The sequence below is a fragment of the Bactrocera tryoni genome, chromosome 4, assembly GCF_016617805.1.
Source record: "Bactrocera tryoni isolate S06 chromosome 4, CSIRO_BtryS06_freeze2, whole genome shotgun sequence".
NCBI lineage: Eukaryota > Metazoa > Arthropoda > Insecta > Diptera > Tephritidae > Bactrocera > Bactrocera tryoni.
Genome location: NC_052502.1, coordinates 75,347,469 through 75,372,864, shown reverse-complemented (window position 1 = coordinate 75,372,864; position 25,396 = coordinate 75,347,469). Strand labels below are relative to the sequence as shown.

General features: G+C 34.4%; 6 protein-coding genes across 10 annotated transcripts; 5 read left to right on the top strand and 1 right to left on the bottom strand.

Annotated features, from left to right (window-relative positions):
• The first annotated feature begins 13 nt into the window (after window positions 1-13).
• Window positions 14-1,017, top strand: LOC120774913. Of its 2 annotated transcripts, XM_040104786.1 has the most exons (2): window positions 191-328; window positions 418-1,017. In XM_040104786.1, the coding sequence occupies exons 1-2, from the start codon at window positions 284-286 to the stop codon at window positions 901-903; spliced, it is 531 nt and encodes a 176-aa protein (XP_039960720.1). In that variant the 5' UTR covers window positions 191-283; the 3' UTR covers window positions 904-1,017. The 2 variants fall into 2 exon arrangements, with proteins under 2 accessions (XP_039960719.1, XP_039960720.1); XM_040104785.1 differs by having other exon boundaries at window positions 14-1,017.
• A 716-nt stretch (window positions 1,018-1,733) lies between these two features.
• On the top strand, window positions 1,734-6,790 carry LOC120774898 (zinc finger protein 62 homolog). The gene is made up of 2 exons (XM_040104766.1): window positions 1,734-2,425; window positions 3,303-6,790. The coding sequence occupies exons 1-2, from the start codon at window positions 1,895-1,897 to the stop codon at window positions 4,875-4,877; spliced, it is 2,106 nt and encodes a 701-aa protein (XP_039960700.1). The 5' UTR covers window positions 1,734-1,894; the 3' UTR covers window positions 4,878-6,790.
• A 553-nt stretch (window positions 6,791-7,343) lies between these two features.
• LOC120774902 (mothers against decapentaplegic homolog 3) lies at window positions 7,344-11,879 on the top strand. 2 transcript variants are annotated; one of them, XM_040104771.1, is made up of 3 exons: window positions 7,344-8,225; window positions 8,324-10,022; window positions 10,366-11,879. In XM_040104771.1, the coding sequence occupies exon 2, from the start codon at window positions 8,563-8,565 to the stop codon at window positions 9,985-9,987; it is 1,425 nt and encodes a 474-aa protein (XP_039960705.1). In that variant the 5' UTR covers window positions 7,344-8,225; window positions 8,324-8,562; the 3' UTR covers window positions 9,988-10,022; window positions 10,366-11,879. The 2 variants fall into 2 exon arrangements, with proteins under 2 accessions (XP_039960705.1, XP_039960704.1); XM_040104770.1 differs by having other exon boundaries at window positions 8,324-11,879.
• Window positions 11,880-12,537: 658 nt separating this feature from the next.
• Window positions 12,538-13,822, top strand: LOC120774212 (zinc finger protein 585B-like). 2 transcript variants are annotated; one of them, XM_040103665.1, is made up of 2 exons: window positions 12,538-13,019; window positions 13,077-13,822. In XM_040103665.1, the coding sequence occupies exons 1-2, from the start codon at window positions 12,654-12,656 to the stop codon at window positions 13,719-13,721; spliced, it is 1,011 nt and encodes a 336-aa protein (XP_039959599.1). In that variant the 5' UTR covers window positions 12,538-12,653; the 3' UTR covers window positions 13,722-13,822. The 2 variants fall into 2 exon arrangements, with proteins under 2 accessions (XP_039959599.1, XP_039959598.1); XM_040103664.1 differs by having other exon boundaries at window positions 12,538-13,022.
• Window positions 13,823-15,201: 1,379 nt separating this feature from the next.
• Window positions 15,202-16,843, top strand: LOC120774210 (zinc finger protein OZF-like). Of its 2 annotated transcripts, XM_040103661.1 has the most exons (3): window positions 15,319-15,405; window positions 15,488-15,802; window positions 15,871-16,842. In XM_040103661.1, exons 1-3 carry the CDS (start codon window positions 15,400-15,402, stop codon window positions 16,675-16,677), a joined length of 1,128 nt encoding a protein of 375 aa, XP_039959595.1. In that variant the 5' UTR covers window positions 15,319-15,399; the 3' UTR covers window positions 16,678-16,842. The 2 variants fall into 2 exon arrangements, with proteins under 2 accessions (XP_039959594.1, XP_039959595.1); XM_040103660.1 differs by having other exon boundaries at window positions 15,202-15,802; window positions 15,871-16,843.
• Window positions 16,844-16,849: 6 nt separating this feature from the next.
• On the bottom strand, window positions 16,850-18,666 carry LOC120774211 (zinc finger protein 572). The gene has a single exon (XM_040103662.1). The coding sequence runs from the start codon at window positions 18,315-18,317 to the stop codon at window positions 17,064-17,066; it is 1,254 nt and encodes a 417-aa protein (XP_039959596.1). The 5' UTR covers window positions 18,318-18,666; the 3' UTR covers window positions 16,850-17,063.
• Window positions 18,667-25,396: the final 6,730 nt, after the last annotated feature.

The following is a 25,396-nucleotide window of genomic DNA, read 5'->3' as shown; positions in this document are numbered from 1 at the left end:
GTCTGTAGATGTCGCCATAGTCATAAGCATCAGCTGTCATTATTTTTGTTGTCTTCCATTATATGCATTTGCAAAATTGTCAACAAATTGTACATATACATATTTATGTTTATATTCTAAAAGTATAATTTACACGTATATTTTTAAATGGATACGGGTTTTGGGCAAGAAAACAAGATACCTGCTTCTGGAAAGGATGCGGCAGCGACATCACTGCTAAACCAATTCATCTTGGGACAATTGAAAGAGAAGCAGGGTTCTAGTGGTGAAGTTGCATCGCCTAATGGATTCGTGTTACCTAAGTTACAAATGGGTAATTCGAAAGCTGGTAACTTCGTTATTCCACCATTGAAATTATCACAAACAACTAATACCACAGTGTGTAATGTCAAATTATCATCTTTGATAATTTCACAGACGCCAAAAAATGATGAGAAAATTATTGATGGTATTGGAGAAATTAGTAATGGCGTCAACAACCTTCAAGTGAATGACTCAAGAACCGAGAAAAATGTAGAACAATCAAACCATGCCATAGACCTAACTGCCGCTTTAAGCACTGTTACAGGAATTATTGTGCAAAATAAAAAAACGGTATCTCCACCCGCCGAAGACTTTCATATACCATTTATAGAGTGTGATCGTAAAGAGAAGCCTATTCTATTGCCTGTCATTAACAATTACTTCCAGCCAAGCAGAGACATCTCTACAGCTCACAAAAAATTGGCTACACCATCATCGTGTGGACGCATTATCTGTCTAAAATATAAACGAACACATCCATTTCCGGAAATAAGTCACGTTTTTAAAGTAAAACATAAAATACATCGTTTTCATTTCGATACTAAATCGCCAGATGATATTGTATTGGCCACATTAAACAAATATCATCGGCAATACTGACGAAGGCGGCTTTGCAGTCTACTAAATATTTTGAAATTTGTACGCATTATAAGAATTGACGTTTGTGACATTAAAATATTGTACAAAAAAACTAAATTTGTAATATGAATACAAGTTGTGATATTTTAATTTATTCGAAGAGAGAGACGTTGGGATTCTTAAAGAAGCTTTTTGACTTACATAGTTTTAGGCGATTCTGCCATCACATATATTTTTTTCATTTGCCTACCTTTTTGTTAAAGCTTGTATTATCATTGAACTATTTTTCCTAGACGCGCAGAAATATTCATTTTAAATGTTAGTGTGAACTGTAATAAATGTAACTTGTTTCTGGGAATAAAATTGTAATTTAGATTTAATGATTTAGATTTAATGTACCGTTCAATACGAATCTCTACTGACCTAAATTTTAATATGTATCACTATTATAATAGTTCATTTAACAGAGAGCAAACATGACTCTGTTAACATGATGGAGATATGACGTAACTAAAGTTAACTGACATTTTGAATTTTTGTATATAATGGTATTAGCAGGGAACTTTAAAATTTTTGAAACTCACTAGTAATAGTGGAGATTTTATGCTCTTGCATATTCTAATTATGAAATTCAATGTTTAATAGCTATCATTGTTTTATGTGATTTTAGTAAGTGTTCAATAAAAACTTTAAACTTGCATTAGCAATAATTTTTTTATATTAAAAATGTAATTGGTTACACCGGCAACGCTATATGCCAATTTTCTTCAAGCGCGCACCCGTTCTCTTACTCTTTCCACCCAGTTCAACACGCGCTCTCTTTCTCCCTTTTTCACACACTTTTCACACGCATTTGACAAAATAATAAAAACAATTTACGAATTCTAGTGAAAAGTTTTATACATTGCCGTCTGCGAAAGGGTTTGCAAAAAGTGCTCTTCACCCGAAACAATGTAAAAGTAGTAAATAAAATAATATAGTGTAAATTCTATTGTCTGCTTTGGTGTCAAATATGTCGAAAGTTGCAATCAAAACAGAGAAGCTGGATGAAGAGCAGCAGGAGGAGATTGGCATTGAAAGTAATGTAGCAGTTGAGGATGGTGTTGGTGATCACAGCCATGGAAAAGTTGCGTCGTCGACGGATGTGAGTAATTTAATAGAGGCAGGTAAAAAACACTTAGAAGTGGGACGGGACACAAACATATCGATGCGCCAGCTACAACAAAACCAAGCGCAACCTAATGTTTCAACTAAAAACAGTGCAACTGACAATGGCAGCGGTCTAAACCCCAGCAGTGAGATAATTTGCAACAGAAAAGTTGCACTACCCAAATCGAGGTGCGGTGAAGTCTTTGTATCCAATAATGCACGGCAGTGGACATTTATCTGCACCTATTGTAACAAAAGTACACGTGACATTGGCGAATTTATATGCCACATAAAAATTAAACATTTGAGTGGTTTTGTCGACGACGGCGATGAAACAGATGATGGTGAATACGAAGGAAATCAGCAGTCTAATTTCTATGAACAGGATCAAGATGTAAGCAAACAATTTATACTCAATATAAATTTAATGGGGATTATTTGTTAGTCTGGCAGATTTGTAAAAATACGTACACATACATTTATTAATTATTTTAAAAAATATCGTACAGTTCATGTATACCAAAAAACGCCCTGAAATATTATTGAAGGTATTTAAGCTGTTTCCCATGGCATATTGTATAGGTACACAATTCCATTTATAATATTGCTACTTAACGATTCTTTATTACAAACGCGTTTACACGTATCGATTTTTTTTCTTTAAAATAGAACAGGCCACTTACAGCTGGCCTTATTCGTATATGTATTTCTACATGCATGTATATTTTTCATCCTTTTATGCATTCTGATACCCGTGTCTGTCACCACACATATATGTGTAGCATATACGTTATAGCTGTGGCCTTTAAAAAGTGTACATATAAAAATCGGTAATAGATCGAGGATGCGTAGTTACAGCCGTAAGGGGTTGAAATGAACCGGTTTCGACTTCTTTAAGTATGTTTTTGGTATTGTCAGCCTTTAATTTTTAACAATGCAGATGCGTTGCAGACGCCATACCACATAACTTTTTATTAATAGGGCGGCAGTTATTAATTTAAATAATTATTGAAAATGTGATGCCAAACTTTCTGTATACAAGAATATGTGAACTAGTATCTCACTTTTTGAAGTATCAATCCCCTTCTCCCCAATAAGCTGCTATAAAAACTGACCGATCAGTTTTAAATACCTGTGTGTAATTTGTTTTAGTTAGTCCTTGTTATATTTTAATATATATTGGAAATATGTATGTATATTTAAATGTGTGGTTATAGGATTTATATTCGAATATTACTTAATAATTATCATACTCCACTATTTTAAATTAGTATTTTGATTGCGGAAACTACTTGGACGTAAATGTGCACACTGAGTCCGAGGACTACAGTTTAAATGGACAAGATCACTCGACAGCCTACCGGCATTCAGGTATTCACAATCCACCCCAACGTCAAGCAGTATCTGCTGGGTCAGGCCCTAAGCAAGGTGAGCTCAATAAACAAGCAGATTCAAATAAAAAGAATAAATACAATGATGCCGAACACGATACAAATGAAGATGAAACTGCATTTAGAAAAAATAAAGAATCGGCAACACAATGGCGTGCCGATCCAGCCAGTTTCCAATCATATGCAAATAAATACTCTTTGAAATCTTCAACGCCCGATGTTAAATTGAAAAACAGTGCAAATGGTAATTCTAGTGCCTACGATACTACAGCTGATTTTACTGCGGGCAAAGACGACTTTGACACAACCGGCGCCTTTGAGAATGATGACGAAGAAGATTACGATAATCAACTATTTATTGCACCAACCGACTCATTGGATGCCAGCATACTGGGGGGCGGCACCGATGTTAGTGGTGGTGGTGAAATGAAGGCTAAGCGTCGGCAAATACGCGGCACTGCCTATTGTGCATTGTGCAATAAGACCTTCCAATATTACTCATTATATCGAAATCATATGATAAAACATTCGAATGAGACACCGTTTAAGTGTCCCATTTGCAAGAAAGGTTTTAAATCAAAACAAGCCATACGCTATCATATGAATACACATCAAAAGGAGAAGCAATTCAAATGTACCGTTTGTAGCGCTTCGTATGGTACCGAGAATCATTTCATTGCACATATTATGACACACGAAAGCGCCACTGCGTTTCCATGTATGGTTTGCGGCCAAGTGTTAAGCAGTAGTAAGGAGCGTGATCTTCATATGGCCAATCATAAAGAGGAACGACCCTTCCGTTGCGACTATTGTAACAAGCTCTTCCGGTTGCGACATCATTTATCGAATCATTTGAAGATGCATCGTAAATACCGTTGTGATTATTGCAAAGAGATATTCACCAGCGCTATATACTTGCGAAAACCCTATGCTTGTCCGGGCTGCGTTAATTTGCCTGAAGCGCAGCAGGATGCGGCAAATACCGCAAGCGCGAAAGTAGGACGTGCAGCTACAAGTAACAACGTAAACCCATTGGAAATATTCGAAACAGTAATACCTGGACAACAGCAAGGTAATGAATTTGCACAGATGGTAACAGATTCCGAAGGTGAGGGTGAAGATGAAGATGGCGAAATGGATGACGACGACGATGATGATGATAATATGCCACAAGGCACACCAATGGATGAGGATGATGATGATAATGAGAATGTCTCAAGTAGAGCTGCTGAGCAAGACGAGGACGATGATGAAGATGATGTCGAGGAAGAAAATGGCTATGAGAATGGCGCTGGTAGTGGTGGCGGTGGACAGACACTCGGCACTTATGGTGTTGGTGGTGGCGTTGGCGGTACTAGTGGCGTCAGCCTAAAGCGTTATGTATGCAAAATTTGTTCTCGCAGCTATTCGCACCCCAGTGGGCTAAACTATCACATGCGGCATAAGCATTGCTAGTAAAACCGTACGTGTTAAGGCATTGATATCCAATTCTTATTTAAATATTTAAGTAAACTGTACGATACGACAGTTATAAATAAGTACAGCGGTATTTTAGACATAAATATTCACAGACTTATAAAAAATTAGTTTTAAAAAGTAAAGTACGGCGCAAAAGCGTTAAAAAAGTTAGTTGTATTGCTAAGAAATTAATCAATAATTTTAAGCACATAATTTTGTTCTCCTAATTTATCGATCATTATCAGGTGACCACAGACTTTAAGGCATGCTTTAACAATGTCTGTACAAATATTACAAACTACCGTCTTTCCTAAACAAATCTAGTCTAACTTCGAACCGTTTGTACTGCAATTATTTTGTAGTTAATTTAAATTATATAAAACCCTTTAAGTTGTTTAATTGAAGTGGTTAATAACGTTAACAGTAAAACAATAGGAACTGAAAACCATTAACATATTATGGAAATCAGCTAAAAATTTTAGCACCAAATTTAGGCTTCATAATACATACATACGTATTTGGAAAAAAATACTCAAATATTTAAGCTTACTAAATACATACATGCTATCATATATACTACTTTGCGTAAACGCTTCTTTATCCAAAGAAAATAGAAAAATATGTAACTGATTTATTTTTAATGTTTCATGCATGCTTATTCGTACTACTCATTTTTCGCACAGATTTCTAAAAATGCGCACACATTGTATTCCCCTACGTTTTAGTTATAACAAACAGTATTCTTCCATATAAGCCATCACATAACCATTATGAAAATAGAAGTGTAACAGAACTGATGATTGTTGAAACTTTAATGAGCACATTTATACTCGTATGCATATATATACACACATATACATATATGTACTATGAAGCCTTGACAAGGCCTTGAAGTTATTTACAATTTCATAAAATAGCTTTGCCCGAAATATTGCAGATTTAGGGAATTTTTTACTAAATAAATAAATCAGTGACTGCCCAAATGTTATTGTAAAACTCCATTATGTACTCAATCATTGTGTATTGTATTATCACCAAAAGTGTGTAAAAATTGTAATTCATTTAATTTGTTAACAATTTGAACTATACTTTGAGTTAAAAAATAATAATTTTAAGTATATCTCTTGTTCATGCCTTAGTGAATACTGCTGCGAGTAGTAAGCACTTCGGAGATTGTTATTATTTTGAAATTTAAAATTCATTAAATCACGTGCAGTTTTGAAATTATTAGATATAAATTTATTGTAAGTTAATAGTGAATTTAAGCGAAAAATATTTAGAATATTAATAATTTTTTTATAATTCAGTTTTCAAGTACTAATGAGTTTAGAAAAATATAATACAAAAGACAAGATGAATTTGAAAATAATCAAATAAAATATGTTACAACATACAGACATTTAATGTATTGTAATTAAATTTTTCAAAATTTCAATTTCAAAAGTTCTATAATTAACTATTTATCTCTGAAGAAATTTCCGATTATTAGTCCAATTAAATTTATAAAAGCGATATTGTTCAACCGATATTTATTACACATTTCATTTACTAAGCCTTACCGCCTTAAAACAAAAGTAACATCAGTGACTTGTGGTAAAGTCATTATCAGTCGAAATTTAAAGTGTCAGCTTTTTCAACCAAATTAACCCCCATGATGTTTTAATTTACTTAAAGCTCTAAATATAAACTTGTTTTTGATTTAACTTCGTTGTAACACAAAATTGAGATTCATTGAAAACTCTTAGAAATAATAGAATAGTAATAGAAATTATTAATACTTATATAATCGTATTTTTAATATGACAAAAATCGCTTAAAATGAGCGTGTGCTGCAAAAGCGAATCAAACTGTAAATACTACTCCATTGATAACCATTATTAAATAAAATAAAAAGTAAATAAATTAAAATATCTTGGTATTGTAATTCTTTGACACAATTACAGATGGAATGACCAATAGAAATAAGTGTAAGAAGTTTCCTGTGGGGATACAAATATACAGATAACAATGGCCTACAATTAAGCGGATTATTCTACTTATAGTAGTTTTATCTGTCTAGAGCAGTTCATTCTACAAATTCTATAATCAATTTAGCTAAACTTTTCTCCGAATTAATGTAGTAGTAAACAATACACCAGCTGATTGGGGGAAAATTTGCACACAGTGTTGTTAATGCCACAAAAACTCATATCCGCTTTTCAAATGGGCACGACGATTCCCGCATAAAAATATATTTATAACTTGTAAATGTATGTTCATGTTTATTTATTAACATAAAATCGTATTTAAAAATTTTTATTTACCTAAGTTTTATTTAGCTGACCCCATTCTATTGCATTTTGTTTAAATTAGCACTTTTTTAAGCAATAGGGGAATATATGTATGTCAAAAAGTTGCAAAACTTCTTTCTGGTAACACTTTTGCCAAATGACGATGAAATGAATGAGACGATTGTAAATTTTGCTTTGTGCGGAGGCGAGTTTATTTTCATTTTCATTTCCGATAATTTTACACTTTTTTGAGGTTTTATATTTGCAAAAGATTGCATTGAAAAGTTAAAACTTATGTCCTAAGTGAATTGTACACATTAAATTGTGTTTTAAGATAATATAAAAGGATTGTGAAAGCCGTCAGCAAATTGCTATCATTAGTTGTCTGGGTCGTCTGGTCAAAGGCAAAAACGATAGATTAAGTGAAGTGGAAGGAAGTGCACGGAGGAAGAGGAAGAGTACAGTGAAAAGTAAGTGCTTAACTGAAAAAACGACACATAAGAGCACTTGTGTAAAACAGACACGGTCAAAAAGGGAAGAAAGATATCCAAAACCGATCAAATACTTGGAGTGAGAACTTTAGTGAATGCATGAATAAGACATTGAGGCAACGGTACGACGTCAATAACAACACAACAACGTCAATAACGATAGTGTGAGGCGGTGCATTAAACGTCTCCAAAGGAAACAAAAAAACATATCTAGCCGACTAAAGGAAGAGGCAAGAAAAGTATCCATCAGACAGCGGCGACTCTGTTGCAGAACGGAAAGCACAAAAAAGTGTGAAAGGTCAGCAGACAGACGAAAAGGAGACAGCAAATAAAGAAATCGTGCAAAATAGTATACTCAGCCAGTAAGCAAATCTCGTAAATACATATTTCATACATAAGTCCAACGTAAAATCAAATCGGCAAATTAAAAAAAAAAAAAATTAAAAAAATTTATGCTATTTTAAATGCATTATTATTAGAAGTAATATTGGAAATTACTGTCGGACTAATTGTAATAACTAGAAATTCAATATAATCAGCTAAAGAAAGGATTAATCAAGGATTGGTAAAGCTAGTGAACAAAGGTAAATAAACTTAGTTTATTACTGTGACTAAGGTCGAACATTTTTTTAATATAAATATATGGAATATTATATGAATAGTTACGAATTTCTCTTTCCAGGAGTGCTGCTTTTGTTGTCCTTGTAATTTTCAGTTGCCGCAAAGTTCAACTGCAGGCGGCAATATATGTATTATATTTCACCTTCGAGACACTCTTAAATAAAGTTTCAGCACAGCATATATTTAATATTTTGAAGCTTTAAAACTGAAGCTTTGTGCTTGCGTTTAATTTGCGATCAACTGTAATTGGATCATTTGTTGACTACTTGTCGACCAGCGCACTCTTTTTTGCCACGTGCGATGTTGCCATTCACCCCACAAGTAGTTAAACGTTTGTTAGCACTCAAGAAGGGCAACGAAGACACGGTTGAGGGAAAGTGGTCGGAAAAAGCAGTAAAAAATCTTGTTAAAAAGGTTAAAAAGAATATACAGCTTGAGGAGTTAGAACGTGCCATATCCACGCAGAATTGCAATACACGCTGCGTCACAGTACCGCGTAGCAAGCCAGGTGCTTCTGGCGAAAATTTGCGCAAAGGTCAACCACATGTAATATATTGCCGTGTATGGCGCTGGCCGGATTTACAATCACAAAATGAACTAAAAGCTTTGGATCATTGCGAATACGCATTTCATTTGCGTAAAGACGAAATTTGTATTAACCCATATCACTACAAAAAGATTGAGTTATCAATTTTGGTGCCAAAATCATTGCCGACACCGCCAGATTCCATTACCGATTATCCATTGGATAATCATACCCATCAAATACCCAATAATACGGAATACAATGCCACAACAATACGCAGTGCTTCGCTGAGTCCACCACAGTACATGGAGCTATCAAGCCATCATCATCAACAGCAGCAGCATTCGCCCGGGAGTCTTGTTGGTTTAGGTATGAGTGCCGCACAACAGCAGCAGCAGCAGATGAATGGCTCACTTGTAGGATCAGGCGCTTGCAACATGGACTCACAGTCAAGTGTATTAAGCGTTGGTAGCAGCATTCCTAATACAGGTACCCCGCCGCCTGGCTACATGAGCGAAGATGGGGACCCGATCGATCCAAATGACAATATGAATATGTCCAGATTGACACCGCCAGTTGATGCTAGTCCCGTAATGTATCATGAGCCCGCTTTTTGGTGCTCAATTTCGTACTATGAACTAAATACACGTGTCGGTGAAACCTTTCATGCTTCACAACCATCCATTACAGTTGATGGTTTCACTGATCCGTCCAATTCGGAGCGTTTCTGTCTCGGCTTACTTTCCAATGTAAATCGCAATGAGGTAGTTGAACAGACACGTCGTCACATTGGCAAAGGTGTACGTCTCTATTATATCGGTGGCGAAGTATTCGCCGAATGCCTCAGTGATTCATCAATATTTGTACAGAGTCCGAATTGCAATCAACGCTACGGGTGGCATCCAGCCACTGTCTGTAAAATACCACCCGGTTGTAATTTGAAAATCTTTAATAATCAAGAATTTGCTGCATTGCTTTCGCAATCTGTTTCACAAGGTTTTGAGGCCGTATATCAATTAACACGCATGTGCACCATACGTATGTCGTTTGTAAAGGGTTGGGGTGCTGAATATCGCCGGCAAACAGTTACATCGACACCGTGTTGGATTGAATTGCATTTGAATGGACCACTACAGTGGTTGGACCGTGTGCTAACGCAGATGGGTTCACCACGTCTGCCATGCAGCTCGATGTCTTAAGCACACAAAGAAGAAAGTTAGATGCAGAAGTGCAGGTATGATTGCTTAAAGTAGTATATCAGTTGTTTTTTGAAAACTAGCAAAAGTAATGATAGGAATTTTTCAAGTTATTTTTGTTTAACTCCTTCTTGATGATTTCGACTACGCGTAAAGCGCTAAAATATTAATATATTTGTGTACTCTTACTAAATATATTGCGGGAACACAGGAAACTTAAATTGGCGTTTTTGATATTTTATAGAATTTAAAAGGTATTTTAAGCTTTTAAAGTCTTAAAGTACTCAATAAATAATAAAGTTTCTTTTATAATAACCACACCACTAGTGATTAGCTATTAATTATTGAATTGAATGCACAATTGTGCTAATTCTGTTGCAGACATAAAATATGCGATAATACTGAAGCCAGAAAAGTAAATTATAAATATGCAAGTTACATAAAATAATAATACTTGTGTAAAACATTAATAGTATGTATAATTAAAGTAGAAAAAATACTTGCGATTTACATTTAAAATAAATATTACAAATACAAAAGAAAACGACAAATTTTGAAAGCATTCTCGATGTTTAAGATGTGTATGGTGACATTTTGTAATCAACTCGAAGGACAATTTCAACTAATACACAATATAGTATATATTATACATACATATTATATACATATTAACGACAAATGTTTTCAAGTAGCAATACTCTTGAACGTAAGCAACCAAGGAAATACAAACAAAAAGAGCTTTTAGATTTTAATGTTTTAACAATAGATTTTGTACTGTTTACACACTTATAACATGTGTCCTGTACACAATAATTATACATACATATATTCAAACAAACAACATGATACACAGAACGATTGGGATATTTGTATAATTAAATTATGGAAGATTAAAATTCGATAAGCATTTTGTAAGTAAATTGTAATAATTAAGAAAAAATAGCTAAAAGCTGGAATTAATATTTTAAATGTTATTATATTATTTAAATAAAATTGTCTCCGCTATATGGTAAAACTAACTATGTTTTAAGTATATGCCGTGCTTTGGATATGCGGTAAAATAATTCTTGTCTTGACATGTTTTTACTTTATGTCACTATAATTTTATCGTGTACCAAATTAAAATCAGTGCTTCTGCTTTAAATTTTTAAACTATAAATTTTTGGACTAAATGCAATGTATAATGTATAATTTACATTATTGACGATTATACCCTTCTTTATTATATATACTTATATTTTCGTTTTAAATTATGTATTCGAAATTTATTTGAGACCAATAAGCCGTTTAAAACGAAAGCTGTTATATATTCAGTCAGTAATTGTGAAAGCCGCTGCAATAAACTTTACTATGTACTTACGTACACATACATATAAATAAATTACATATTAATATTAAAACACACTGTGATTCCACGTTATGGCCATCAATTGCCAAATTACAATGCAAGTCAAGGTCAAATAATTAAACTGCCATACATTTTATATGATTATAATTTTAACTACAATATTTGCAGTTTTCGTTTTATCGGCAGAAAAATTATCAGAATGCTTCATAGTACCAAAAAAAGTAAACCTTAGCAAAAATTTAAAGCAATTCATGCATATTTTTACTTTCTCTGGCTAAATGCGCTAGAATTGTATATAAGCGCGTTGCCATTATTGTTTTTTTTATGTAGTAAGCAACAATTGTCTTAATTAAGCAAATCTTTAATTTTAAATAGTTATTTGTTAAGTGAAATCATTTATTAAATAAACCTTATTTGTGTTTTTACTTTTAATATTTTGTCCGTACTTTATAACGGTTGACTTTCCTGCAACATGAATATGTGTACGTTCTGGTTATATTAGTTTCGGCATTAGCATTAACAAAATATAACTGAATCTAAGTCCCAATTTATTGCTCTATAATTACACAATATATACATATGTCATTATACCAATAATAATAATAGAAATACTAAATCTAATAAAGGTAATATAAAAAATATATTCTTTTTTTACCTGGGGGTGGTGCTAATTCTTATATTTTCTCACTGCTATGGGTGGATGTTGATGGAGTTGTAACTGCTGTTTTTAGGTTATGTATGCAAGTAATTGGTTTTACAACACAATAGCAATATATCAAACATGGCGAGAACTTTTTCATTCTACTCTGCTCAAATATATCGAACAATGATCTACATTAACTTTTCTTTGTTTATTTGAACAAAACCTAAAATTGATATCACTTTTTATAATTTTTCACCAATAAAATACTGAAAAATATTAAAGGATGCGGAAATAAATGCTGGTTACTTGGCGAAAGGAAACTACCGCTATTTTGTATTAACAACAACAAAAATTTATGGTTACCATGGTTTCCTTTTCGGAGCCTACTTTGTAATACATTCAAATCGAGATTTCAAAATACTAAAGTTAACAGATTGCGTTGAATAGTGAAATAAAATACCGGCGACACTAGTATCGACGTTTATTAATCGTTCATGCGTATGCGTTTAAAACGGTCAATTTATCGATTACACTTTCACTTGAAAAGAAAATCGACGTTTGTCGAAACAAAACAAATCCACATAAAATTGCTCATAACTTTATCAACTAAACACATTTTCTTCGAAAGGAAATAATTTGCCAAGATTTTTAAAGACAACTACTTTTTAATCAACAAATATGTCTACCACTACTGTGCAAAAATTTTATTGCGGTGAGGTATTCATTACGAACACATACTGTATGATACTTGAGTGCAAATGCTGTAGCGAAGAATTTGGAGTTTATTCTACTTTTCTGGATCATATATTTGAAAAACACTTTGACGATTGGGCGGCAACTGAAAAGTCCAAAAATGAACGAAAGAAATGTACCACTCCAAAGGAAAAGTTAAGTGAGCGAGTTTTGCTTCCAACAGAAGGGAACGAACGTATTACAATTGAATCCGAAACCTCAAATGAACTGGCATACGTAGGTGACGAGGATTTAATAACCGAAATACTAGAACCATTGGAAAATGACATAGCGGATATGGAGGATGATATAGTTGTGAGATAACATATAAATTATCAATTTCTATATTAATATATAAACATTTTGCAGGAAAAAGAGCAGCTTACTAAGGTTTCAATACTCAGTGTTCGACCAGTACGAGTTTTCCCAACAAAGCAATTAAAGAATGACGCGGAAAGAAAATATAAATGCAAAATATGTGGATTCGCTGTTGCTGGAATATATAACTTGCGTGGTCATGAACAGCGCCACAGTAATATTAAGCCTTTCACCTGCCTAAAGTGCAACAAAGCCTTTTACACGAGTACAGAATTAAAAATTCATACTAGACGACACAACGGAGAAAAGCCATATGTATGTACTTATTGTGGCAAATGTTTTATAACTACTGGTACTTTAAATAAGCATGAAAAACAACACGTAGACGAGCGCCCCCATAAATGTGATCAATGTGAAAAAAGGTTTAACAATGCATACCAGTTAAGGCAACACGCCGTGGTGCATACCCAGGAGCGTAACTTTTCCTGTGAAAAGTGTCAGGCCAAGTTTACACGGAAGAAAACTCTACAAACGCATATGAAACTGCATGACAATGCGCTAGAATATGAATGCATCATTTGTCATATGCGTTTTAACCAGCGACCTACACTATTGTGGCATATAAAAAACAAGCATAATGTATTGCGAGAGGATTCGGAAGGAAAAATCTCTACTGAATTTAATGTTAACAGTTGAATTGTATATAACTTTTCTATTCTATTTAATAGTACATTATATTAAAAATTTGACACACTTAAAACCAAACAATAAAGGTATAAAATACATAGGCAGTTCGTAAAACCTTTATTAAATAAAAAACTAACAAAATTTAATAAGATTTTAGAACACGTCTTTCTTATTACTTTCTGCTGAAATATATATTAAGTTTACCAGATGTTTGTAACACTCAGAAGTAAACGTTGGAGTTGAATTTTGTACACGTCGCTTTCTTTTCACGAAGTTCTACACGGAATCGCCGACATCGGACGACTATAACATTTATCTGTCATAGAAACTAAACTGAACAATAGCGTTATTGCTCCAATAAAATGTAAGCAAATGGGTCAGTAATTGTCTTCAAATGTAGCAATAGTTGTTGTCCTGGGGGATGATTAACCTCATCAAATATAAACAAAGGGGTAAGTAGCCCCATAAAATCTGAACAAAAGGTTCATTAACCTCAAATGAAAACGAAGGTTTTAAACTTGGCTAAATGTAAACAAAAGGGTCATTGACCTCATAAAATGTAAACAAAGTCCTTTAATCCCATAAAATGTAAACAAAAGGGCCAATGACCCTAAATGTAAACACAGGTTGTTATCTTGGCTAAATGGAAACAAAGGTTGTCGACTTGGCTAAATGTGAACAAAAAATTCGTTGACCCCACAAAATGTAAGCAAAGGGGTTAATGACCTCATAAAACGTAAACAAAAGGGTTAATGACCCCCAATTGTAATCAAGGGTTGTTGTCTCGGCTATATACAAAGAAAGGTTGTTGATTTGGCCAAATGTAAACAAAAAGTTCATTGACCCCACAAAATATAAACAAAAGGGTCAATGACCTCGACAAAATGCAAATAAAAGGGTCGTTGAGAGTTAATGATAATAAAAGGTATGCACGGGTTGTTGTCTTAACTAAATGAAAACAAAGGTTGTTGACTTGGCTAAACGTAAAGAGGTGGTTCATTGATCTTATAATATGTAAACAAAGGTTCAATGGTCGAACAAAACTTCGCAAATGGGTCATTGACCTCTTATTGTAAAAAAAGGTTTGTGGTAGGTTGTGGACAAGTCGAGTTGACAAAAAGTAAACAGAAAGGTAACAGATCCTATCAAATATAAATAAAGAGGTTATTGACCCTACGTAATGTAAAACAAGTTGCAAATGTTTTTTTAATATCTTTACGAAATTGGGAGTGGATTATTGTTCAAGGCAACACTACAATCTCCCATTGTATTGGCTGTCTTCGATTCACCAAGTATTACGTAAACGTATCCGCATACTCTCTTGTACGAATTGTTATCGCTCTCTTTTTTGATAAGAGAGCAGAGCGAGCTGAGAAATGGCGAATAGAAGAAAGCTACTTTGTAGAGAGACACCGCTTCCATATAAGCACTATATTATCGTGTTGTTATTTGAATTGGAAACATCCATTGTGAACACTCTTCGCCAAAAGAACAAGAATGCTTGGCATATAAAATACTAAACACAAGATATTGGCATTAAAATTGTTGCTAACTTTGCAAACATAAAGTTAATAAATATTAATAAGAATTCCGAACAACATATAAATGAGATGACTGCTGTGGCACAACAGAAATATCACTGCGGTCAAGTGTATGTTACTAATAACAACTACCGTGTGACGCTGGAATGCAAGTATTGTAATAAAGAATTTACTGCTTATGATAGTTTTCTGAATCACATCTTTGATGATCACTTTGATAATATTGATAATAAGGATTTCACAAATGAAACCCTCGAATTTGATGATATTGAGGTTTTAAAAGCTTTGGAGGATTGTGAATATGCTGATGACAACGATTGCAATGACATCAACGAAGACACGCTACAACAGCATCAACATTGCGATGGTATCAAAGAGATCATAGAAAACACTACCAGTGGTGAAATAAATGAGAATAGCCAATCTCTGGAAAACGCATTTACTAAAAGAAATGAATCTGGCTATGTGGGGAATGCAAATGTATCTACGGAAATATCAATTGTCAATACAGAAGTGGACAAACAAGTCACTAATGATGCAGAACACACTGTAAGACATATTTTTAATATTGACTTAAACATGTGAACATAATAAACAAACATTTAAACCACTTGTAGGAAACAATTGAGCCAAATTCCGCTTCGAGCGATGCATATTTCCGACCGGTCCAAAAATTCTGGAAGAACATTGATGAAAAAGAGCGGCCGCTTAAATGTAGATTTTGTGACACAACTTTTAATAAAGTGAACATTTTACGCAAGCATGAAGAGCGACATTCGAATAATAGACCTTTTAGTTGCACAAAGTGTCCTAAAAAGTTTTTTTCACGCACCGAGTTAAATACACACATTAGATGGCACACCGGCGAAAAGCCTTTTGTATGTACCTTTTGTGGCAAAAGCTATACAACGAAGGGAGCGTTAAGTAACCACGAAAAACGACATGTTGGTGAACCAAAATATAAATGTGATCATTGTGATAGAAGATTCTATGAACCATTCCACGTGCGAAATCACAGTGTAGTACATACAAAAGAACGTAATTACACATGTGATCAATGCCAAGCAAAGTTTTCAAGACCTACAACTTTGCGAATGCATATGAAATTGCATGAAAATGCTTTACGGTATACATGTAAAATATGCAAAATGAGATTCAATCAGAAACCTACATTGATATGGCACGAAAAAAGCAAACATGCCATTGTAGGAGGCGGTGCTGCATCTAGTAACATTGCTGTTACAAACCTATCTCAGGAATTATCCGATAACGAGGATACAAAATATAGGTATACATGTTGTAATACTGAATTTAAGGACAATGATTCATTTTTAAAGCACCAAAATGATGAGCACGCCGAAGAAGCCATAGCATCGTTGGAAGCTCTCGAAGAAACAGATAGTGAATACGTCGACTTTATTTAGTGTGTTTAGTGATTTGTGTGTTACTATTTATAAGTGAATACAAAAGAAAAAAAAAAACAATTATAAATATTAAATAATTGAAAAATAACACTGCAGAAAAAGATGCCACTTTTATGTAACTAACAAACAAACTAGAACTGCCAACTCGGCAGTATCCTCGGAAACAATTGGGTTTTATGTCAAGACTTTACTTGGTTGGTTTAGCTTTATTTGTTATTGGATAAATTATGTATTCTTTATTAACTAAAGAAACATGGTCAGCATATCATTTCTTCAAACTCATTTTACTTTCGTATAAATTTATTATAGCATACTCAAGTTATGGAGTGTTGAAAGCTCTTATTGTGTTAAATATGTATGTAATACATCGCTGGTTTGTTTTTTTTCTAATTATCGCTATTCATTACCGTAATTTCAAAACATAGATCATCTGCATGTGGTTGCAATTGAATTTGATCCGTTTGGTGTGTTACAAAATGGTATTGTTTTTGATCTTCCATTTCTTCAGGTTGATCCTCATTTTCGGGAGGTGGTTGAAGTAATAATTCTTCCTCCTCTTCATGTTGTTGCAGCAATTGCTCTTCTTCCAATTTTCTTTGCGTGTTATTGCGACACTGTATCGAACGTTTATGTGCATCGAAATAACTTATATCCGTGAATTCCTCTTGGCAAATATCACAATGAAAATGACTTTGGTTAAGATGCAATAGCTTACGATGTCGCGCCATTTTATGCGCATCTCGACACTGCATGCCACAAAAAGGACAAACGAGCATACGTCTATTACCCATATGTACATTCCGTACATGTTCCTGTAGTGAGAAATTCTTATAGTACGCTTTGGGACAATGCTCACATTGGAAGCGTCTCATTTTTTCATGCGTAGACTCACGATGCCGCTTTAACATTGTATTTTGTGAAAACGTTTTTCCACAAATTTCACATATATGTTCTTTTTCCTGATGCCGTCGTTGATTGTGTACCCGTAGATCTTGTTTTGTGGAGAAATATAATTTACATGGTTCGCAAACATACGGCCGAATTCCCATGTGCCGCCGAGAGTGACCAGCCAAGTAACTGTGATCCTTGTATGATTTGTCGCAATAAATACAGGCATATCGGTTCGTACCGGGAACCAAATGTGTTTTAAGGTGGGCAGAAAGCTTTGATTTATGCATCACATCAGGGCATATACCACATTCGACAGGTAACTTTTCATCCGATTCAGTATTCGACAAGGAGAATTCAACAATAGGGGTATCATCAACATCATAATCGACAATATTGGCAACAAGTTCGTCAAAGAGCAGGTAACGTTTTGGGCCTTTATGTGAGTTAGTGGGTGAATGTTCTATTTCTGTTTTCGGCACAATTTCCTCTTTAATAAATTCGACATTAGTTGGCAATGTATCTGGTACTACCTCGACTAGACTATCGGCTATCTCGTATCCCTGCTCAGTGTCGTCCTCGTCGATTACCTCCATTATAATCGATTCCGGCTTGATTGATACATCTTCCAGCTGTTCCACCTCCACCCCGTCTTCCTCTTCATATATAAAGGTTTCCTCTTCTACAGAGTCGCAATCCTTAGTCAATTCAAACTCGATAAACTCGTCTATTTCTTCCACTTCGTCGCACATTTTATTTAATTATTATATTTTCTTAACACGTTATCTTAAGTCCACTTTATTATAAGCAAAATATCTCATAAATTCTTAAACAGCGTCAGCAAAAGCGTGTGAAAGTGATGCAATGAAAAATGTTAATGATACTGTCCGCAATCCGGTTACTTGTTATTTGTGAGTATTCGTAGACAGTGCTAATCACCGTTTAGTAGTTATTTAATTGTTTATAATAAATTCACAACAATTACATATGCCCTTATTATTTGTTGACAAAAATAAGTACTTAAAAATCCCGCCTTCGAAGAGTTGATTCCAGGATTGTAGGGAAACGGTGAGATGGCTAATAGAAGCACTAAAATACTTTTAATGCGTCACTGCCTGTTTTATTCACAATTGAAAAATATGACGTTATACTAAAATGTCAAAATGAATTAATTGTGAATAATTTGTACATTCTCCGTCAGTATCAATATTATAACATCAGAGGTGCATAGAATGGTGTGTTTTGCAAATGAATTAAAGTTTTAAAATTATTTTTATGTTTTTTAACTGTACACGTTTTTTTATTTTTTAACATCGTTCGATAATATTAAGTTAGAACGTGTATTACGAAAATAATCACGAAAAATTTTGCATCAAAAACATCGATTTCAACATTATTATATTATAGCACGAATACATATTTTATAAGAGTATGAAAATTTATCTTTCATTTCTATATTGGCTTTTCTATGCTAAGATAAATAGTGATCAATTTAGAAATATCGTTACAAAAGCTTTGTTTTGCCTGTGGCAATAGTAAGCACGCAAGCCACCACAAGCGCGCCAAAATAAGCTATTGTGAATGATGAGCCAGCTGTTTTCAGAGTATATTGTGAATATCAAGTGAATAAAATTATACAGGATTTCCTGTCAATTATTTCCTTTAAATTATATCGGTTTAGTGCACATTTTGTTAATTGTTTTTGATATCTATATGGCAAACAACGACTACTAAATAACTGGATTGGGCACTCAAACAAGCGATGAGTAAGTGTGAGTTAAGAAGAGCTTTTACATATGTATGTATTAAGTATGTAGTCACGATTTGTTGCAGGTGTATGCTCAAAACTTAGCAGTTTTGGGCCAAATAAAGAAATTATTATATAATATATTTGCTACACCAATAATCCAAGCATATGCATAAGTTCTCGTATCTGCATGTTCTTACGTGTATGTGAGAATGTGTCACTAAAACAAATCACCATTTACCTGAAAATCGCCGCCAAGCGTAGTGGGCTTTCCTGTAGCCCTTGAGACCGTTTTGTTTTTCTTGTTTTTGCGCTGATTTGTATTAGCTTCAATTCTCACGACCTTTCCACTATTATTTCATATGTGTAAAAATGCGCCATACTTTTAGTTCGCTACGTGTTACGTACTTAACAGTTATGGTACAAGTTCTTGACTTGTGTTACACATTTCTTCCATTTCTTCATAAATTTTTTGTGCACACAACACACGATCATACGCGCTTTGTATGTGTGCACTTGTATACTAATTTATAATAGTGATTTTACTGTGACACCCAATGCGGTGCCTGCGTGCAATGAACGCATTAAAACTAACTTGGCATTTTATTATTACACATATGTATGTATATGTGTAAATACATATGCATGTATGTTTCGTCTAGTACCAGCTTTATGCCGAAGCTAATGACTGCCTTTACTTATGCTTCTATAATTATTGATGAAGCGCTAAGTGTTTTCGGAAGTTGGCACTAACAAGATCCAACCAAAATGGGTGGCAGTTGCCGCAACTATGGTTTTAAAGCTGGCGTACTATAACGCCACTATCATACATACATATGTATGTATGTATGTATGTATGTATGTACATTAGCCTCTGATTCATTCATTCATGATATTTGCAGGGCATGTAACCAGCAAGCTATGAAATGTAATTTTAGCACTGCTGTTAACTTATTTCATTTTCTTTGAATGGGTTGTTTGCTTTTTATTCACGGTGTCTGTTGCTTGTTTTATCGCTGCTGCCACCACTGCTACTGCTGTTGCTGGTAACTTTTCCACCGCCACACGAGCAACATCTGCATTTCTTCAAAGCCACTTGTTGGTCTGGCTTTGCTTATTATATTTTCACACTTGGCGGCGTTTGGTCGTTTGTTGCGCGCGTTAGCGTTTGAGTCTGCTACGATTTGAAAAGCGCGTTATAATAACTTTTGCATTTGGTATTTTGTGCTTAACTACTTGCGAATATATCACGGCTTAAGGCGTCAGTTGCTTCCGTTCGAGCGCCGGTATATGCAATTTTGTAATAGCACTCCGCTGTTGTTTCGTTTATTCATTAATTAGACGTAATATTTTTTAAATAAATATTGGTTTCTTATATACCACGCGTATCGTTAAATTATTTGTTTTAGCAAATAAATTGTTATCGAAGTGCGATAATAACTGTCAAACGATAACAATAAATGTGTCCATAAATGATTGAGATAGAATAGTGCAGCAAAAATACATAAATACTGATAAAAATATTAAGAAAAGTTAAAACAATTTAGCAATTTAAATAATTATGCGTTGTATTGTGGTGAGTACAATTTACAAATGCTAAAAAATAAATAAAAATAACGATAAATTAATAAAAAAAAAATAGGAAAAGTACATTAGCAAAATTAGGAAGATAAATAAACAAAACAAGAAAAAACGCTAACTACGGCTGCACCGAAGCCGTAATGCCCTTCACAGGTACAAAAAAGTGTATAAAGAAATTGTAGTTATCCTAATTTTGTACGGTAAGTTTGCATGACAATGTTCCGATCTGAAAAAATTGTTCGGAGTTTGTACTGCTCGCTTGGAAAATAATTTATGGCAAATTTATCAAACAAACAAGTTTTCCACACAAGGACTTGATTTTGATCGGTCAGTTTGCATGACAGCTATATGCTATAGTGGTCCGATCTGAAAAAAATCGGAGATTGTAGCCCTCGCTTAGAAAATAATTAAATTTTTTTAAGCTGTATTGTCAAATGAGGAAGTTTTCTTTATAAGAACTTGGTTTTGGTTTTGGATTTTGTCAGTTCTTGGGGAGAAAAAGACGTGTACAAAATTTTAGAAAGATATCTCAAAAACTAAGAGACTACATACAGACATGGCTAAATCGACTGCTGTATATGTAGTATACACCTAGAAAGTACAGCAAAAAGTCCATGACAATAGCTTTTTTCTCACGCCATCTGCCACTGCGCGATGCTATTGAATTTAATTAACTGCCCGTGGCATATTTACTGAATTGACAACAACAAATGCAATGTAAAGGGCCTAATAGAATGCGCTATGATGCGCCAATAATTACGAAAAGCGCTACGTCATGCCGAATCATTGCGCATATTGCAATTCGAATAACTGCACATTTCAATTTGTGCTCTTGCTAGAGGCCATTTAAAAGAAATACAGCTAATAAAATAAAATAACCTAAAAATATTGAAAACAAATTATTATGTCAGTAGTGAACATTGACCGATGTTGTCCAGCGTGTTGGTGAAGATGATCAGGCAAGAAAGAATAATAAAATAAAAGTAATGACAAAAAAAATCGGGATAAAATGATTGCTTGACTTTGTATAACGGTTATATGCGCAGTGATTGATCAAATGTTTGACTGACAATATACACGCAAACATATAGCCTTACATAGCAATACATGCATATGTACATGGCTGGTGATGCTTTAAAGATAGTTGCGTTAATTACGTTATATACCTTCAGGCTAACTATATTCATTACATACTGTTGTTGACGCCTCTTTTTTCCACACTTATGCGATTTCTTCATTAATTTAGCTCATCAATTTGAATTTTGCATTCATCTCGAAAAACGAACGCATACGCCAAAATCAATACATATTACTTAATCAGCAAACTATTAAACAACAAACGCAGCGGTGACTGTTTTTTCTTTAGCGTGTCTTTTTTCGCTCTTTCGTAATTTTATGTTCAGCTAACAGTGTATCCTAAAGTGTTATAAAAATATTATATATGCATTTATCTTTGGCGATATTTATTTTTGCTCTTTTGTTGAAGGTTTCACTCAAGTTAGTGCTTGGATAAAATAAATATTTAAGTATTTACCTAAATAACTCTGCGTGTTGGTATTTTGCGATTTGAACTTGTAGTGGCTTTTTGTCGCAATATTTGTCAAAGATTCCTACATAACTGGCCGAGTCAAATGATGTTTTACCGAAAGGCGGGCAAGATTTTGAGTTAATTTTATTCTAGAAAAGCGATTACACACATTTGAAACATAACATACTGATATCTTTCAAGGTATATACAAAATTATGGTTAGGTTCAATGAAATTACATGCAAATATTTTAACACTTCATTAAAAGTACATTCAGTCTTAGCTGGACTACGACTTAATAAAGTCTAACTTACATCCATGAAGTAAAGTTGAAGGAATACTGCCGAGTGGACAGTTCTTGGCTATACAAAATTTCGGGTCCGTTCGGTTTATGTAGATTTGTTCTGCACAAATTCGAAAAGAAGCTCGGTTAAGTATTTAGCAAAGGTTTCAGCCGCATATATGACTATAGAAGGTTTGTCCGGAATGTAATACAACTGAGTCGATTTGAAAAATTCATTTAACCAATCGTTAGAATTTTTTAAAAACTTTCAATATAGTCTCCTTATGCGTCGATGCAGCGCTGCCAACGCTATTTCCAAGGATTGAAGGCGTCACGGAAGACATTCTCCGGAATAGCCTTGAGAGCCGAGGTGCATGCTGGATCTCCTCTGTCGTATTAAAATGATCGGAAGATTGCCTCTTTGTCTCGAGATCATACTCAAAGATCCATGACTCGTCAGCTGTGATTTCGTTATTCAAAAATTGGGGATCAATTTCACACATGTTCAAATTTTCTTGACACACTTCCACTTGCCGCAATTTATGCTCGGCAGTGAGCACTTTTGGGACCATCTTCGTGCAAACCTTGCGCATGTTCAAGTGCTCGAGTCACATTGTCGATGTTTGTCAAAGTCGCAGGTCTCCCAGCACGGTCTTCATTAGCAACCTGCTGCCAACGAAACACACTACTTCTTGCTAAAGCAACATCTGGGTAAGCCTGCTTAATCATATAAAAAGTCTCTGTCGCAGATTTAGCGAGTTTCACTGCATTTTTGTCGCGCGAAAATGTTTGTCCTGACTCTCCAGGTGCTCAGAGACAACTAATCAGGCGCTCGTTCGTTAGCTAGGAATGCACTCTACCGAATCCAGTCGGTGCGCGCACGCTCCGAAGTACAGTCGCGGCGGAAGAAAATCAGTCCTATTACTTTCCGGACCAACCCTGTACATATATACTATATATTGATATATATATACGTATAATATATACTAGCAGCATGCTCGTAAAGCCCGAATTGTTTTATTAATTTAATGATAGAAAATTTTCTATCTTCTAAAAGTTGCGTAGCTGCACTCAAAACGAGGTCTATGTAAAATCGAAACTTTATTGTCATTATAATTTTATTTGTCTAAATAGAAAATGTTTAGATGCGTTAAAATTACAATACAAAAATTTTAAAGCCTTTTAAATTATTATGGTAAACATTGAATACTTGTAATTTATACTAAACGACAATACTAAATAACTTTCGGTGTTTCTCTTAATAATTTACCATTTATTTCTATTATTTCTTATTTTTTCCAAAATAACCTTCAGCTAAGTCACCTTTGTGTTGCCACTGACTGTGGCGGCTTAAATAAATGATGGTTATGCTCGCATTGTTTGTGCTGCTGCTGTCAATTGACATTTTTTGAGTGAAATATACACACAACAGAGTCCAGCTGTCAGTTGTTTGAGTGTTTGTTTATTATGCCGCCCCATTGGGCGATACAGACAATTTGCATTTGTAATTAAGTGCCTCGCGGTGGCTTAGTTAAGATTTTGAAATTTTTGAATAAAGCCCCTTAAATGTATTTGTACAAAGTAACTACATATTTATATTTAACAAACATACTTACATAGTAATTTGGATTGGCAAGTGCCACACATACCATATTTGTAGGTCCAACATCTTTTATGCGGAAATTTAGGGCATCGACGCGGCGTTTTGTGCGCCATCTCTGAAACGCTGCCCGTTACTGCTGTCGGTCCATAATGTTTTTGTTGTAGCCACAATGCTGCTGTTTCCCAGCCACTTTTTGTCACGCTGGGATTTGCATGTCGCTGGGATTTTTAAACGTTGCTGCTAATTTTCAATTGGAGCATTTGCATTATGATGAATTGGCGCTTGAAATGAAGTGGTAGAGCACAAAACAGACAAAAACATAAACAAAAAAAAAAACAGCAACAAATGTAATAATACATACCAATTAGTGTTGACGACAACTTGTGCGAACGCATATATGTATGCATATGTATGTATACATCTGGTATGTGGTACGCATAATAACCGGTTCCGGTGACAAGACGTGTGAATGCAGTTAGCTATGTGCTATGTGTGCGCTAAAAAAATGCAAAAAACAACAAAAAATTATCAACTTAATTTCTTAGCGACTAAATATTTAAGTTTTATTTAATTATATGCGAAATGAACGCTCCAAGTTGAGCGTGAAAAATTAAAAACAAAAATTGTTTTCAATTAATATTTTAAATATTGACATGCTGCTACTGTTTCTTTGGACTGCAGTGCCCTTGGTTCTTCTAGTTCGAGCATGGTGTTTTTATACCTTAAAATAAGTTTAACACAAACTAGTCGCTCAGTTTTTGAGATATTAACAGGAATTTCCACATGTTCTTCACTCTCCAAGAAGCTGCTCATTTGTCGAAATCGCCGGTACCGGACCACTATATAGCTGCTTCATAAATTCTTCTTCTTCTTCTTTACTGGCGTAGACACCGCTTACGCAATTATAGCCGAGTTAACAACAGCGCGCCAGTCGTTTCTTCTTTTCACAACATTTTCACAACATGACACCAATTGGAAATTCCAAAGCAAAGCCAGGTCCTTCTCCACTTGGTCTTTCCAACGGAGTGGAGGTCTTCCTCTTTCTCTGCTTCCCTCGGCGGGTATTGCGACGAACACTTTCAGAGCTGCA

Coding starts and splice junctions, on each gene's coding strand:
- LOC120774913 (XM_040104785.1), top strand. CDS start 148: ATGGATACGGGTTTTGGGCAAGAAAACAAGATACCTGCTTCTGGAAAG.
- LOC120774898 (XM_040104766.1), top strand. CDS start 1,895: ATGTCGAAAGTTGCAATCAAAACAGAGAAGCTGGATGAAGAGCAGCAG. Junction 2,426..3,302: donor TCTATGAACAGGATCAAGAT/GTAAGCAAACAA, acceptor ATTTTAAATTAG/TATTTTGATTGCGGAAACTA.
- LOC120774902 (XM_040104771.1), top strand. CDS start 8,563: ATGTTGCCATTCACCCCACAAGTAGTTAAACGTTTGTTAGCACTCAAG.
- LOC120774212 (XM_040103664.1), top strand. CDS start 12,654: ATGTCTACCACTACTGTGCAAAAATTTTATTGCGGTGAGGTATTCATT. Junction 13,023..13,076: donor ATATGGAGGATGATATAGTT/GTGAGATAACAT, acceptor AACATTTTGCAG/GAAAAAGAGCAGCTTACTAA.
- LOC120774210 (XM_040103660.1), top strand. CDS start 15,323: ATGACTGCTGTGGCACAACAGAAATATCACTGCGGTCAAGTGTATGTT. Junction 15,803..15,870: donor CTAATGATGCAGAACACACT/GTAAGACATATT, acceptor AACCACTTGTAG/GAAACAATTGAGCCAAATTC.
- LOC120774211 (XM_040103662.1), bottom strand. CDS start 18,317: ATGTGCGACGAAGTGGAAGAAATAGACGAGTTTATCGAGTTTGAATTG.